At 40.0% G+C, this 16542-nt stretch overlaps 1 protein-coding gene across 4 annotated transcripts in view; it reads left to right on the top strand.

Annotated features, from left to right (window-relative positions):
- The window catches only part of TNRC6A (trinucleotide repeat containing adaptor 6A), a 52686-nt gene that overhangs the window by 32062 nt on the left and 4082 nt on the right, over positions 1 to 16542 (top strand). The window contains exons 7-22 of one of the 4 annotated variants that reach the window (XM_037386427.1): positions 1530 to 4118; positions 5001 to 5165; positions 5343 to 5518; positions 5708 to 5788; positions 6232 to 6283; positions 7723 to 7865; positions 8215 to 8361; positions 8532 to 8669; positions 9007 to 9135; positions 9245 to 9322; positions 9583 to 9793; positions 13099 to 13230; positions 14782 to 14940; positions 15355 to 15495; positions 16025 to 16132; positions 16337 to 16542. The exon at positions 16337 to 16542 is cut by the window's right edge and continues 16 nt beyond it. In XM_037386427.1, the coding sequence (XP_037242324.1) occupies positions 1530 to 4118; positions 5001 to 5165; positions 5343 to 5518; positions 5708 to 5788; positions 6232 to 6283; positions 7723 to 7865; positions 8215 to 8361; positions 8532 to 8669; positions 9007 to 9135; positions 9245 to 9322; positions 9583 to 9793; positions 13099 to 13230; positions 14782 to 14940; positions 15355 to 15495; positions 16025 to 16132; positions 16337 to 16542 (4655 nt within the window). The remainder of the gene's footprint in view (positions 1 to 1529; positions 4119 to 5000; positions 5166 to 5342; positions 5519 to 5707; positions 5789 to 6231; positions 6284 to 7722; positions 7866 to 8214; positions 8362 to 8531; positions 8670 to 9006; positions 9136 to 9244; positions 9323 to 9582; positions 9794 to 13098; positions 13231 to 14781; positions 14941 to 15354; positions 15496 to 16024; positions 16133 to 16336) is intronic. The other 3 variants (XM_037386425.1, XM_037386424.1, XM_037386426.1) reach the window with 3 other exon arrangements.

Genomic DNA, 16542 nt, shown 5'->3' with positions numbered 1-16542 from the left:
AACAGTAGGTAGGGGTTGGTGGGCATCAGGGTTTGGGGCTTCGGCGCTGTCACAGAATTGGCACTCCTTGTAGCAGAAGGGAGAAGCTGGTGAGACTGGCAGCTTCCTTTCAGACTTTGCAATTAACATGTATTTCTTTGAAAGACAAGAAGCTTATAAGTTAGTGTTAATATTTTTAAAGTAGCCAGTCCCCAAGTGTTCTTTAAATAGCTTTTGAGACAATTATGGATTGGTAACTGTAACATTTTGTTACTATTAGCTCTGTCTGTTAATGTGAACAAGTACAATTTCATGAAGGTATTTAAGCAAAGAAACTGCACCTTTTTCTAGTCAGATGTAAGGCATGAAATCCATTAAGAATGAGCAAGAGCTATAGAACTTTTTTCCCCCTCTTATCTTCAGGTATATACATTTTTAATTTTCTAAGTAAAGGCAAAAAAGGGAACATTACAAAGAAAAGTTGACAGTTTTTTTAAAAACCTGAATGTTTTAATGGGCAGAGAAGCGTAGTTTGCTATGTATACAGCCATTGAGCATTTATAATAACCAGTGTGGTTATTCTTTCAGTGCAGGCAGATACTAAGTAAAAAAACTTCACTGACGTTTTGTACTTGTGTTCTGTTGCCAACTTCATTGCTATTTTCTGCAGACTTCACAGTTTTGTAGTTTCATTTTCTGGTGCACCTGACTGTTTAATAGTTGTGGTGCAGGTCTCTGCAGTAAATCTTTAGGTATATGAAGTGAACACTGATAGCACTTTCTTTGTAGCAAATATTCCATGGTTCATGCATTTAACCGTGACATAAACCAAAGTTTATAAGTGAATTATGATGTAAGTCATCTTAATTCCCATGCATGATCAGCCTGTTTATTGAAAAAGAAGCAGTAGTTCTTACACAAGCGAAAATGAGAAGTATCAGTTCAGCTGCTGCACTTAATCTGTACTTCTGCAGCAACGCAGCTTAAGATTGGTCTTGTGGGTTTTGTGACTGATTGTTGTTGTACAAAAGAAAATATCCTAAAGGATTTGTACTTAAGAATTTGTATATAATGTCTTCTAATGGGAGTGGGAAGATGCCTCTTTCTCTGGCTACTGTCACATAGCAATTGGTACTGCTAGGTCAGTTTGATACCCTGCTTAGATTTCTGCCTTTCAGAATATCTTTGGTTTTATATGGTATCCTAGCTTTTAATATGCATATGTTTTTAGAAAATACTTTGTATATGGTGATATAGAGTAATTTTTTTAAAAGTACTGGAAAAAGAGAACAGTACCTTTAGAAGTGCTTCTTTGTGCTTTTGGTGAGAGTGCAGCTTTGTGTGCTGGTGAGAAGTGTTCTAGGTGATGCCTGTGGCGGTGTTCTGAGCAACTGTACTTGGCAGCTTTCTCTGTCACCTTCAGTGACTATAGTGTTAAAATAAGCAAAATAATTTTCAGCTTAGTCTCTGTATTTTTCCCCTCTTCTGCTTAACGAAGTAATAATACTAAGTTTATAATAATGCTCTTGGACTTTCCTTCTTCCCTTTAGATCTGAACCACAGTGGTCTAGGATCCCATTATGAAAATTCTCACTGGGGACCAGTCTCTTCAAATAGTGACTCCAGCACAAACTGGGATAAAGTTATTGTAGACGGCTCTGACAAAGAAGCATGGCCATCAATCACTGGCAGTGACCCAGAGTTGACATCAGAATGTATGGACACTGACTCTGCCTCTAGCTCTGGGTCAGAGAGAAACCTCGTTATAATGGCTTCAGGGAGCACAGGTGGTGAAAATGATGGCATTCGAAATGGCATTGGACATGGTTCTCAAAATAAGTTTGTGGTTGGTAGCAACAGCAATAATGTGGGCAATGGAAGTATTAATGGGCCGTGGGGTTTATCCCACGGAACCATAATAAGCACATGTCAAGTTTCTGTGGATGCTCCTGACAGCAAATCTGAAAGTAGCAACAATAGAATGAATGCTTGGGGCACCATAAACTCTTCATCAAATGGAGGGTTAAATCCAAGCACTTTGAATTCAAATGGCAACCATGGTGCCTGGTCTGTGTTGGAGAACAATGGACATGCCCTGAAAGGGTCTGTAGGGAGTGGTAATCCTGGCACAAATATTCAGTGCAGTACCATAGGTCAGATATCTAATAGTCAGAGTATTAACTCTAAAGTGGGTGGTTCAGCCCATGGTTCCTGGGGAAGCCTTCAGGAAAATTGTGATTCTGAAGTAAATGGTACAAGGAATGTTTCATTCAGTGGGCAACCTCAAAACCTTAACACTGAAATGAATGGACCAAATAACACTACTAACTTTATGACCTCTAGTTTACCAAACTCTGCTGGTTCAGTGCAGATTAACGAACTGCCTAATAATACAGGGCATGGGGCCTGGCGTGTGAGCACAATGAATCATTCTCAGATTCAGGCCTCTCCAGTTACAAATGGCACTTCCATTTCTCATCTTAGCAATGGTGAGGCGAAAAATGGTGGATCTTACGGTACTACATGGGGTGCCTATGGTTCTAATTACTCTGGAGACAAATGTTCAGGCCCAAACAGCCAAGCTAATGGTGACACTGTGAATGCAACTCTAATGCAGCCAGGCATCAGCGGGCCTGGCAGCACTAACTTTCAAATCAATGGGAATAAAGGAGGAGGGGTGTGGGAGGCAGGGACAGTCAACTCCCAGAATATGCTGTGGGGAAGTGGAAATGGTGCAAGTGCTGGCGGGAGCAGAAGAGGATGGGGCAACCCTGCACAAAACACTGGCACTAACATTTCAAACGGGGAGTGGAGTAAACTGCCTAGTAATCAGCATTCCAATGAAAGTGTGAATGGAAACAGCAGGAAGTTTACAAACGGATGGAAATCTACTGAGGAGGATGACCTTAACAGCCAGAGTTCTGCTGCTTCTCAGATAACCGAGCAGAACAGCGCATGGGCCAAAACAGGTACGGGGGACAGCGAAGGTAGTTCGGAGAGCACTGGATGCCATGAAGACAGAGTAACGACGGAAGGACAGAATCGAGAGAGAAGGAAAGTTGACCAGCATGCATTACTCCAAAGTATAGTGAACAGAACTGACTTAGATCCACGTGTCCTTTCCAACTCTGGTTGGGGACAGACTCCAATCAAACAGAACACTGCCTGGGATACCGAAACATCACCAAGGGGTGAAAGAAAAACTGACAATGGGACAGAGGCCTGGGGAGGCTCTGTGACACAGACTTCCAGCTCAGGGGGGTGTGTGGATAGACCTAGCCCTAACAATAATGATACCTCATCTGTATCAGGGTGGGGAGATCCAAAGTCTGCTACAAGGTGGGGAGACTCCAAAGGGTCAAACAGCCAAGGGGGGTGGGAAGAAGATTCTGCTGCTACAGTAATGGTCAAGAGCAATCAATCATGGGGAAGTGGCAAAGAGGAAAAGTCATCTTGGAATGATGCACAGAAGATGAAACAGGGATGGGTAGATGGACAAAAGGCCAGCCAGGGTTGGGCAGTTTCTGCTGGTGATAGCTGGGGTGAAAATTCAAGAAGTAACCACTGGGGTGAGACTAAAAAATCCAGTTCAGGAGGTAGCAACAGTGACAGATCAGTATCTGGTTGGAATGAGCCAGGTAAATCTAATTCTGTTACTTGGGGAGGTAATAATACAAACCCAAATAATTCTTCGGGATGGGATGAGCCTGCAAAGTCTAATCAGAACCAGGGCTGGGGAGACCCTCCTAAATCCAATCAGCCTCAAGTTTGGGGGGATTCGTCAAAGCCAATCAACTCTCCAGAATGGAACAAACAAGATGTTGGCTCTTGGGGAGCACCGTCTGCCACAAACAAACCCCCAGGGTCAGGCTGGCTGGGTGGGCCGATGCCGGCACCAGCAAAGGAGGAAGAACCCACTGGCTGGGAGGAGCCATCCCCTGAATCAATACGCCGTAAAATGGAAATTGATGATGGAACTTCTGCTTGGGGTGATCCAAGCAAATACAACTACAAAAATGTGAATATGTGGAATAAAAATGTCCCAAACAGTAGCAGCAATTCAGACCAGCAAGCACAGGTACATCAGCAGCTACTGTCTTCAAGTGCCATGTCTAGCAAGGAGAGCAGTTCGGGTTCTGGTAAGACTTGGTTTTACACAAATTTGTGTTTTCTGTTAATTACAAAACAATTCATTTGTTCTTGCTTCATATAACTGTTTTAGTTTCCAAGTGGAAGGGGGAAGGTCCCAGTGAAGTATCACTTTTATTTATATATATATATATATATATATATAAATAAAAGTAACAGCACTGCTCATAGACGTTTGATACTTTTTTACACAGATTGGAAGATCTGTTCTAGTTTTAAGTAGTTTGAGTAATAAAGGCTAGACAGCTCTACTTGAATTCTGGGGTGTTGGAACACAGAGGAAATATTTAAAGTAGCATCTGAGGAACAAAAGTCTTTCTCTTCATTTGATTCTAAACCAGTTAAAATGTATTGTTGCCACAGAGCCCCCCCCCCCCCCAAAAAAAAAAACCCAAAACACCAAAACCAAAAAAACCCCAAAAACTATTGAGCTGCTTCAAGATGGAATGAAGGGTGATGGTTTTATATGGACTCAAGATCAGACTTTCTGATCTTGTAGTTTTGGGAGCAGTGAATAATGATACTTGCGGATGAGCTTGTGTGGTATTTAGGAAATATTTTGTGCTCTGTCTCTTTCAAGTGTGAAGAGGCATAGCTTAAATGTAACAAGCAGCTCTTAGGAGCTTAATATCTTAGAAATCTCTATTATCAAAATGTAATTCTTTACATATGAAATTCATATTTTTGTGAATTTTTTGTATGCAGCAGCTTACAGTTGTAATAGTTACCTTCGTACAATATGTAAATGTGTACTAATATGCTTTTTGTTGTATGTTACGGATATAGAAAAGGCGAAACACTTGAGTCTCTTTTTAGATAGCTTTTTTAATCCTGTTTATGAACATGCCAGTAACTCATACTGCTTTAAAAAGGTTGGGGAGAGCCTTCTACTCCAGCCACTACTGTAGATAATGGAACTTCAGCGTGGGGTAAACCCATGGATACTGGTACTAGCTGGGGAGAACCCATCAGCGATGCAGCAGGCACCTCTGGCTGGGGAAACGCTTCTCTTGGTCAACAGGCTTCAAACAAACCTGGTGAGTGCTTTCTGCATCATCTCTGAATAAAGGTATTTGAGGATGGTGAAATACCTCTATAGAAGCTTTACATTTTTGAGGGCTTCTTTATCATGGAGTAAAGATCAAACAACTTCTGGGTTAAGGGCAGTTAGCTGCTACTGAAATGTTAATGTGCTATATTTTTTTCTCAACCAGGGCCTAAATCTATGCAAGATAGTTGGTGTGGAGATGATATGCCATTGACAGGCAGTCGTCAGACCAGCTGGGAGGAAGAGGAGGATGTAGAGATTGGAATGTGGAACAGCAGTTCTTCTCAAGAAGCTAACCCATCTTTAAATTGGCCACCGTATATGAAAAAAATGCCCACAAAGGTAATGAGGAGGTTGAGTCAGGGTTTTCTGCACTGTTGCCATTTCTAAAAGCTAAGTCAGAACAGATTGCTGCACGGAGTGGGAGTGCCATTAAGCTTTGATCTTCATTCATAACATTCTATGATGTAATTTAAGCAGTAGGTGGTAAACATCTTCCGAGTATTACAGGAATTCCTTTCTGTTTTTAAGGGAATAATGAAAGGTGGAAATAAGCAAGATGAAACATGGATCAATCCATTCATAAAGCAATTCACAAATCTCAGTTTTTCAGTAAGTATTTACCTTTACCTGGCTTTACTGCCTTCTTACAGTGCTAGTTATAATTCATAAAGATTAAAATGCTTAATTGCCTAGTGTTCATTTTCATAGTATTTTACTTCTCTTTTTGTCTCACTTCTGTCACCCAGCCCTTTTCCTTGCACCCTCGTTAAAAAAGGACCTATTTATTGATAAAAAGTGTTTTTGTAAACACCACCCAGGTATTCATCCAGTAGTCTGATGTTTTACTTAATGTTATGTATGTATTTTGGTGAAGATACCAGTTTTCAATTGGATAACAACTGAAGGGAGAAAATACTTTTAAAATAGTGTCTGATTTGTCTCGATTTTTTTTTTTCTTGCAGGTTTGAATTGAAATAGTGTATAGGAATCTCTTGGTTTTAGCTTTTAAAAATATTACTATTAAATAATTGTAATTCATTTTATTGCTTCAGAGAGAATCACCGGAAGAAACCATACAGAGCAATAAGATGGACATGTCTGGAGGTAAGAATAGGAGAACTTAGCTGGGTTTTATTGCTTTCCTTTCCAGTCTCTCTCAGTTTCCTTCTGTAAACTACTTTTTGTAAAACTATAGATAATATATATAGTTATAGCTATAGTTACATGTATGTTTCAATAAAGAAAAGGAATACCCTTGGAGAGAAAAGAATTTGTGTGAGTAATGTTACCACCTGAATCACCTGGTTGCTATAGTAATATTATCCATAAATCAATCCAAGCTTACATATATTAAGCTGACATGAAGGAATGTTTTCAGGGTGTGGTGGCGTTGTTTCTTGTAATACAAGTGTCTAGATTGCCTTCTGGGTACCTTCACTAAGTACGAACAGAAGTGTTCCGAACACCACGCTTGCTCATTGTGGTTCATTCTTGGAAACACATTTTTGGTTCTAACTGTTAAATTAATACTGAGCAATTGTTTTAGAAACGCTTGAACTTGAGTGTAAAATGACTTGTGAGCAGTTTTATTTTTATTTGAATCCATTGACTGTTAGGATTCCTCTAGCAAATAAAAAATGATATAATTCTTTAATATGTTAATAATGATGTTTTATAACGATAGAATATTTAATTATAGTAATTGTAGCATTTTAGGTTTTATTGTAGTTCCACTCCTTTTATTCCAGTTTAAAATAGAGAATTTTCACTTTTGGGCTCATAGTCTGTTGTGTAAAGAAATTGTTCTTTGAATTTTAGATTTTATTATTAATGGCAAGCCTCATATTTAAATTACTGCAATTTTTAAAAAATTTGGATTTAAAGCATCTGCTTGGAAAGTAATTACTTTGTACTGCATGCAGTAAAGTATTAAATTGACTCCTTTATTACTGCTTGTATTTTGATCTTCCAGCTTGCCTAGTAGAATTAATGATAAAAAATAAACTTAAAATTTGCTTTTAATAAACACAAATACTTTAAATTTGCAAGGGGTTTTTTTTGGTTGTTGTTTTTTTAAACTAAATAGTGGTGGTTTTTTAACTGAATCAAATTAAAGAGCCTCTGAAATATTACGCAAATGTAGGGGAAGTGATAAAGATACTTCAAAGCCAAGACAATGCTTATTGCTACTGATAAAAAAAGGGGGGGGGGCATCCATAACTCGAAACTCAAGTTTAAACAACTGTACTTGGTTTTAAGAGAAAACTGAGAATAACGTTTTGTGAAGCCTAGCAAAATGTTCTAATGCTCTGCTGATTCCAAGTTTTGCGTTATCTAAAGGCACTGATTCATTGTTTCAAAGTTTCCTTTCCCTTGTCAGTAAAGCCCTGAGAGTTTAAAGCTAAACTGATGTTTTCTTTTATTAGTATCTAGCTTGAGAGCAGTATTAGTTCAGCTCTTCATAAGCATAAACTGATTTCTAGTACACCTGGAAAACTGAATAATCCTTCAATGTTTTATTCACATCTCTCACCTTTTCTTAGGGTTATTGCAAGATAAGCGGATGGAGATGGATAAGCATGGCCTCAATGTTGGAGATTACAATCGTGTGGTTGGAAAAGGCCCTGGTTCTCGTCCTCAAATTTCCAAAGAGTCTTCCATGGATCGCAGTCCTTACTTCGATAAGGTTAGTAGGTGTCTTGCTGGTGGACACTTCTGAATTTCTTTGACTCTGCATTCTAAGTAGTTACCTGAGTGCTCCTTAGCTTTCTGCATTTAGTGGAGAGGAAAATTAGGGGTTTCTTGTTAATCCGTAAGATAGATTTAGTTCTTTTTAACTTACTGATACATAATACTAAGCACTTTCTGTAGCCCATTTGCAGTGCAAATGACTAACCTGATCTCTTTTGTTTTCTGCCTATTTCCTGCTGGTGCTGGACTGTCATGTGACTCTTCCCTTCTGTTCCTGGCAATGGTTTCTCCCTTCTGCTTGCTTGCTGGCTGGTTGTTGCGCATCGGTTTGTCTGTCCCATCAGGATGGCATTGTAGCAGACGAGTCCCAAAACATGCAGTTTATGTCCAATCAAAACATGAAGCTTCCCCCTTCAAATAATGCACTACCTAACCAAGCCCTTGGCTCCCTAGCAGGGCTGGGTATGCAAAACTTGAATTCTGTTAGACAGGTAAGGCTGTGTGCATATCCTTGGCATGTTATTTGACAGCATTTAATACAGTTTGATTTAACTTCCTAGCTACCTATGTGGTTGATACATGTTTAACTTCTAATTCAAATGTATAGGGGTGGGAGAAGCAGCAGCAGGTTATTGTCACTAACTGTCCATCCTTTCCCCAGAATGGCAATCCCAGTATGTTTGGTGTTGGTAATATAGCAGCACAGCCCAGGAGCATGCAGCAGCCTCCAGCACAACCTCTTAATTCATCTCAGCCTAATCCACGTGCTCAAGTGCCTCCTCCATTACTATCCCCTCAGGTAACCGAGTGCATCGCAGAGTGGTTTGGGCTGGGAGGGACCTTTAAAGATCATCTAGTCTAACTCTCAGGGTTGCAGGGGATTTCTACCACCCGCATACTTCACAGCCCTGGATATAAAATATTCTGTTCATAAACTACCAAAACGCTGCTTCAGAAAATTGTTTTTTGTTTATTGGTGTTGCTGATACTTACTCTGTAAATATATGAAAACATGTTTGGCTTGATGAGCGTTTCAGAAACAAGGCAACTGTTGACCAGGGGTCATAATGTTCTACATCTAGTATAACTCACTGCATGTCACTGTCAGTCACTCTTCATACTGGTCTGTTTTGCAGGTTCCAGTATCATTACTGAAGTATGCACCAAACAACGGTGGCCTGAGCCCACTTTTTGGCCCACAACAGGTAGCCATGTTGAATCAACTGTCCCAGTTAAACCAGCTTTCTCAGATCTCCCAGTTACAGGTAAGCTAACGAAGGTAGTCACTCGGTGTTCTGTTTGAAAGTCTAAGTAGAGACTTACGTCAGCTATAAACTGTTCTTAAAAAAACCACCACAAAACACTGTCTCCTAGCGGTTGTTGGCTCAGCAGCAAAAAGCGCAGAATCAAAGAAGCATGCCTTCTGGTGGTCGTCAACAGCAGGAGCAGCAGGTAAGTAAAGACGTTTATTACTAACTCTTCAAACTATCCTTAAAAGCTGTTTTTCGTCCTGAGCTGCATTTCTTGTTCTAAATTGTATTAAAGTGTGCAAGAGTTAATGGGATTTTGACAAGCTTTAAAGGAGTGACTTAGCTTAATGCTGGGGTTTGCTGTGCTAAGATGCATGGAGCACAAAGATGCATTTCATTATCTTTCTTTAAATGTGCCAAAGCTTTTGCCTATTCATATTGTAACTGCTCTGTTTTTTCAAGGGTCGGTCTCTTAGTATGCAGCAACAGATGATGCAACAGTCCCGTCAGCTTGATCCAAACCTGTTAATGAAGCAGCAAACTCCACCCTCTCAACAGCAGTCACTCCATCAACCCACCATGAAATCTTTCCTCGAGAATGTTATACCCCATGCTACTCCTGAGCTACAAAAAGGGCCATCACCAATAAATGCATTCAGCAGCTTCCCTATAGGTGGGTTTCTCCGTGCTGATTTCATACTGTCATTAATGCTTATGTGACACACAACCTTTCTTTTCCTGTTGCATGCCTCCTCTGAAAACAATAGCGACTATAAATCCTGTTAGCGCTTACGATTTTAATGGAAGGACTAATTTTTTGTGGGGCTTATCCCTTTATCTTTGTTCACCAAAGATCTTTTTTTCACAAGTACACTCCCAGAAGTGACTGTGTTTCAGTGCAAAATGCTTTGCATTCTTAAAAAATGTCTGTCTCTTTTTATTTCTCTTTTATCCTCTGGGTTCCAAGGATGATACAAAGTCCTTCTGCAGTTGCGATTCCTGGAGCTAAAGGACTTTTAGGAGTAGAATCCATACAAAGAATCCATTGATGTGGTCTTATTTCTTTAGCATTTAAAAACCTTTTCATTGAATCTGGAATTGCATAGGTAGAACAAAATGTCAATTTCCCTTTTAGTGGTTTTGTCTAGGAAAGAAAGCTTTTAGCTCTGCATTTTTAAGGAATGGTTGTCTCATTTCAGGCAAAATGTCTGAACATTTATAAATACAAACATCTCCCGTTTCTTTCTCCCTACATTTCCAGGCTTCTGTCCAATTTCTACTTCAGAAATTCCAGGCTTGTATATTTTCTCCTTACTTTAGGTCCCTTTTTAATGCTATCTTGTACTTACTACAGCTGTTTACCATTTACCTCTGTTCCTTATCCCTATTTTTTTACTCCTCTTCAGTTTGCTTTTCTTCTATTTTATTCTAATCTGATCATTTCTGTTGGGCTGATTTCCTTTGCATTCTCATTGCCCTTTGTAGAAAACTTTGTTTAATAGAGACTGCTGCTGAAATCCTTGTGCTTATAGGTGGAGTGTCACGGAGCCAGTGGGTCAGTGCAGGCCATGCTGTTGCGCTGCATGTGGCACACCGGAATTCTGCTTGTGGCCAGTCTTAAGCCCAGGCTGCTGCTTAATAGTTGCTGCTGATGATTGGCATCGATATCTAACTACTGCTTTCATTCAGGGGGCAAGGCATAACAATCAAGTTTGTTTAGCTATTAGAGACACTAGGTTAGTTCTAAGGAAAGGTATATTTAATTTGCTCGCCAAACTTCATGCTGAGTAATTGCATCCTGCCTACATTGGGTTCCTTGCTGTTTTGTTTCTTGAGTTGAATTGTTGTATACTATTAAGTAGCTGCTTTCTCACCTTGATCATTGCCACATTTCAGGAACCTGCAGTGTATGTAAGATTGGTTTGAGATCTCTCAGGAATCTGCTGCAGTATACGTAAGAATTCTTTGGGATCCCTTTGGAGCAGTACTGTATAGTGATATAAGCAAGTGGAGCCACACTCAGTCCACAAATAAAAGCTTATGGGTAGAAATAGTAGATTGCTGGAATTTCTTCACCCTTTAGTGAAAAACTGAGTCAAGAGGAGTATTGGTAGCATCCTCCAAATGCACAAAGTATAGTAGTGTAGTCATGTGAGAAGGAGCTGAACTTGCCGAGTTGTCTTCTGGAAAATCTTGCAGGTATGTTACTTTCTCCGTGTTCTAATAGCAGTGTCAGAAGACCTAGCAACAACAGCAGGGAGGTCCTCTTTACATTCTGGGGAGCTCAATTTGTCAAGGTTCACTAGTTATCAATATTCATCAAATGCAGAGGTTGGGGGGGGTGTCCTTATCTAGTTGACCACTTCTGCAGTCGTATCTCAATTCATTGATTGAATTATGTATTTCTGATAATAGAAATAACCTTTTTCTGCCAAATAGTGAGTATAGCTGAACAATATGAGATCTTTCACAATTGGATATGAAAAATTACTTCTGGGAAACTGTTTAAATTATAGATTATGTCCAGGGGCTGATGTTCGTCCCTCAGTCCACAGATTTCAAATACGGAGCTATGGACGTACATCTGTGCCTGCCAAGGGGCTGGCATTAACCTTATCAGATGGGTTTGCCTATCTGCCAGCTCATGATCTTTCTAATCCTTCTTGTAGAGGTCTGTCTTCTGCATGCTTCTTCACAGTTGGGAGGAGGGTTACTGCTCTGCAGAGGTTATTGCTCTGACAACAACAAAAAGCCAGAAAGAGAGGTGTCAGAAACTGGATTGATTGGACTCTTCCTTTTTTCTGTTTCAGCTACTGATAATTGTTAAATTTCTTAACATTCAGCTGTCCTGTTTGTTACAAGGAACTTTCTCTGAGGCTTTTCAAGGGACTGCTTTTCTGGCATCAACATCTGCTCATGCCTTTAAGAAAAACAAGCAAACAAAAAAACCCAAACAAACAAACAAGCCAGCTTCTATATGACAGTGAATATTGACTTAACAAACTTAAGCGCTAGTTTGCAGTGCTGAATGAAGGTGTTTCTAGTAGAGATTTGAGAAGTTCCTTGTGTGTGTCTGGCCCTAGGTTAAAATGTTGTAGTGGTTTATTTTCAGAAATGAAGTAAAGAAATCTGAAGGGCTGGAAATCTAACCAGGTATGGCTATGAATTAAAGATTCTTACAGACCTGGAAGGAGAGTAGGCATGCCAAAGTCAAAAGTGTGGGCACATTGTCCAAACCCAGAATAGCTGGTTCTCACAGGTATTTGCATTGATTTGTGTTGCCATTGTCTTGATTCTCTGGCAAATAAACATTTTGCAATACAGACAACAGTTCAGAACAGGTGAAGACAAGTTTTGTTTGTTTTCTCTTATGCATTTTTAATATTCGGTGTGAACAGGGTAAATGGAGAAGGGGGTTAGTATTGCTTGCGCACTTCCATGCGAAGTGCTTCTCTACCTGTGGTTCAGAAGCTGGCGAGGTGTCATGTTGAACTGCCCAAATAAGAATGGGAGTGAGCTGGTAACTGCACTAGTACATAGCTTCTGGTGAATAGGGATGAGTACAGACAGCCCCTGCTGCTGAGAGAAAAGCGTCTTTTAGCACTGAGCATAGCTCCTCTAAGTGAAGTACTTTACTTTGTATAGTTGAGATCAGTTGTTGTGCTGGTGCTAAGCTGGTATTAAAAATGCCACAGTTTTTAGATGTTTATATTTTAGTTTCTCTGACTTCCTAATGGCTTCTTCCACTGACATTTTTGCATGAAGACATCAGCTGAGAACTTCAGAGTGCTTTGCATTGCTTAGCTTAGCTTCTGTCTGTAGTAAGTTCACTGTATTAAATGCTAGAATGTTTTTCAAAACCAGAGACTTGGAAGCATGAAATAACCGTAGTAATATGCTCTTAAATGTTTATTACAATAGTGGTAATTAGCAGAAGAAAAACATTTAGTCTGTATTTCATAAGCTGTATGTTTGTAGGAATGAACTCAAACTTGAATGTAAACATGGATATGAGCAGTATTAAAGAGCCACAATCTCGACTGAGGAAATGGACTACAGTAGACAGCATTTCTGTGAACACATCATTAGATCAAAACTCCAGCAAACATGGTATGTTATAACATGTCATTAAGTAACAATTGATGTTACACATCAGATTTTCATGTTCTGGATATAAAAATGCAGGTTTGCTGTATTTAGGCCTGTAGTTGTAACTACCACATTGCTTGTAGGTGTCAGAATTTGTATTGTGTTGTCTGTACCAAAGTTGCTGCTTGTCTTCCACGGCAGCCAATAGCTTTCATGAATGTTTTTACTTACAGAAGTGATCTTGCGATCAGATTTAGTAGAATCATCGTATGGAATTCCTTTTTTAACCAGACTCTTCAAGTGTGACTATTGCTACTAGCTTTACCTTAATCTGGATTGGAATGCTTCATACATTTTTAAACCAAAAGCTTTCTAGCTTTTTTTCCCACCCACTCTGCTGGCCTTAAGGTGACTTAATGGAGATTTAGCTCTCTGTGTGTGCATTCTGGTCATGTCTGACATTTTTAGTTGCAGGTTTTGGTTATGAATGTGTATGTTGCATTCTAAAAATGGGGAGAGCTTAGAGGGGATAGACTAGTACCATTGCTGTACTTGGTTTTAGAGGAGGCAGACTTGGTTGCTTCATATTTCATTCCAGTAATCAGGATTCATGAGACATTTCAACTGTTTCAGTTGCTTGAAATCTCATCCAGTTAAAATTTGAGTCTATAGCAGAAAGGTTCTGTGTCTAAAGATAGTTATGAAATGTCTCCAGTCTCCCGTTACCGTTCAGTCTTTAGATTGTTTGGATATTTTTAGATTTGTCAGCTGCTTTACTACTATGAAATGACTTGCTGTCTTAAGCTTTGAGTGGAGCTACTCTGCCACTGCGCTTCTGAACTTCATCTGTTGTCCACAGAAGTCAGAAGTGTTGGTGTCACTTTAGCTGTAGGTAATGTTTTCTGAATAGTATTAGGAATGGGATTTTTTGAACTCCGTATTGCACTGAATCCCTAGTAAAAGTCTTCTCTTCCCTCAAAACATTGAATGTCTTTGGCTTTGTTGTCTAATAACTTTAAAACTTCTCCTTACAGGACTTGCACAGAATCGAATAGATTCTGTATGGTGCTTTCATTCCTTGCTCTGCCTCCAGTGTTTTGGGTTTTTTTTAATATTTTTTCCCCCCCTCCCAGGAATACGAGTAGAATTTACAGAGCTTTGCAGTACCTAAAGTTCCTTCAGATTTTGTAGAAGCTTCTTCCAGGAGCCCTCCTATCACAGAACATACTCACTACCCCTTGTTACCCAGTTGGCATCTCAAGAGTATGCTTTTACCCTCTTGAATTAATATCATGCTTGAATTTAATATGTATACTTTTTCAATGAAATGATTTCATGGGAAATTATTCCTATAGTTTTTTCCTGAATTATTCAGAGACATTTCATTTTAGATTATATGTCATGTGGGAGTATAACTTGACATCATAAAGAGGACATATATATGCTGCTGTATAGTTCATGAATGCTTTACAGGGGCATGTTTTTATATATCCAGAGGTATGTAAAAATATCAAAATCTGATCTGAAAAATACTTGATGACTGATTTGGTTTTTGGTTTTTTTTTTAATTAGGTGCTATTTCAAGTGGTTTTAGGCTGGAAGAGTCTCCATTTGTTCCATATGACTTTATGAACAGCAGTAATTCACCAGCCAGTCCTCCTGGATCTATTGGGGATGGCTGGCCCCGTGCCAAATCGCCTAATGGCTCTAGCAGTGTTAACTGGCCACCAGGTATGCGACACTGGGGCTTATTCATTGCATGGTTCTTACTGTTCAGCTGTATTTCTTCTGGGTTCCTTGGTCATTACATGTGGAGGGGGCAAGGAAACAGCCTACAGAAAAGCATTAAGGGTATGTTTTTTAAGCAGATATTGAGAGCAGTAGTTTTACTGCACAAACAGAAGTATATTGCCCTGCTTTGAGATTTTACCCTGGTGAGATGGGACCGGAAAAACCAGAAATTAAGTGAACGAAGATGGCTGAATTAAGTAAATTAAATGCTTAAAAGGTTTTAGATTTTCAGTCAGTAAGAGCTATATTGTTTAGACAGCTGTTTCCTGTTTAAAGAAAAAACAAAACAAAACAAAAAAAAACCAAAACAGAAAGAAAGAAAAGAAGCTTCTTTTTTGAATCTCTTATTCCTAGAGTTTCGTCCTGGTGAGCCGTGGAAAGGTTATCCAAACATCGACCCTGAAACTGACCCTTACGTCACTCCTGGCAGTGTCATAAACAATCTTTCAATTAATACTGTGCGGGAAGTTGACCACCTCAGGGACAGGAACAGTGGTATGTTCACTTGCTACATTTTCTAATTAATTGCGTACTAATCTTCCTTCAGTCGTGTAGAGAGACTGTTTACTTGGAGATGTATGTGCTACTTGCTCGTCTCCTTGTTTGTCTTTTTGTGTTGTGGATTTCACTGCCGAAAAGCTCATCTTTGGCTCAAGCACTGCTGCTTGATGCAATGCAACAGATATTCCAAGAATGCGGGTAGCATGAGTGAACGCTGCTGATCTGCATTCTGATGTAATTCTGTGCACAGAGAGGCAGCGGGTTTGAAAGTAGGCAAGCAAAACTTGGCAGTCTGGCCATTGCGGTAGCGTAACTAGCTTTGCTCGTGGTGAGCGCAGGGTGCTTCCTGCTGTTGAGCGTGCTTGCTGCCCCGTGCCTTGGGATCAAGGATGAGGACTGAGGAGTGGAGGACGTCCCTCGGCTGACTGTGCAGACATGTTCAGTCTGGAGTACAAGTCACGCCTTTTAATTGTATTGCATTTGCGATGCGCTGTGCTGTGACTGGATTCTGTCTTTATTTTAGGGTCATCCTCATCTTTGAACACCACGCTGCCTTCAACTAGTGCCTGGTCATCCATTCGTGCCTCCAACTACAATGTTTCCCTCAGCAGTACAGCACAAAGCACTTCAGGTGATGTCTGCTTATATTGCTCTGAGCTGGTGTTTCTTCCTTTTCACCGTATATTCATAAAAAACAGTCCTGAGGTCTCACTGGAGTGGTAACTTCACTAATTTTCAAAGTAGTTATTTTGATTTTAATTTAGCAGCTTTTATTTGTAGCAAGGTGACGGTTCCAGCAGCACAGTGATTATGGTTGTCTTTGTATGTCTTCTAGTAGCCAGAAACAGTGATTCCAAATCAACATGGTCTCCTGGATCAGTCACTAACACCTCTCTGGCTCATGAGCTGTGGAAGGTCCCTTTGCCACCTAAAAGCATCACTGCTCCGTCCCGCCCACCTCCGGGGCTAACAGGCCAGAAACCACCGTTGTCCACTTGGGATAATTCCCTTCGTTTGGGTGGAGGATGGGGAAATTCTGAT

The sequence above is a fragment of the Falco rusticolus genome, chromosome 4, assembly GCF_015220075.1.
Source record: "Falco rusticolus isolate bFalRus1 chromosome 4, bFalRus1.pri, whole genome shotgun sequence".
NCBI classification, from domain to species: Eukaryota; Metazoa; Chordata; class Aves; order Falconiformes; family Falconidae; genus Falco; species Falco rusticolus.
This window is presented reverse-complemented; position numbering and strand designations above follow the sequence as displayed.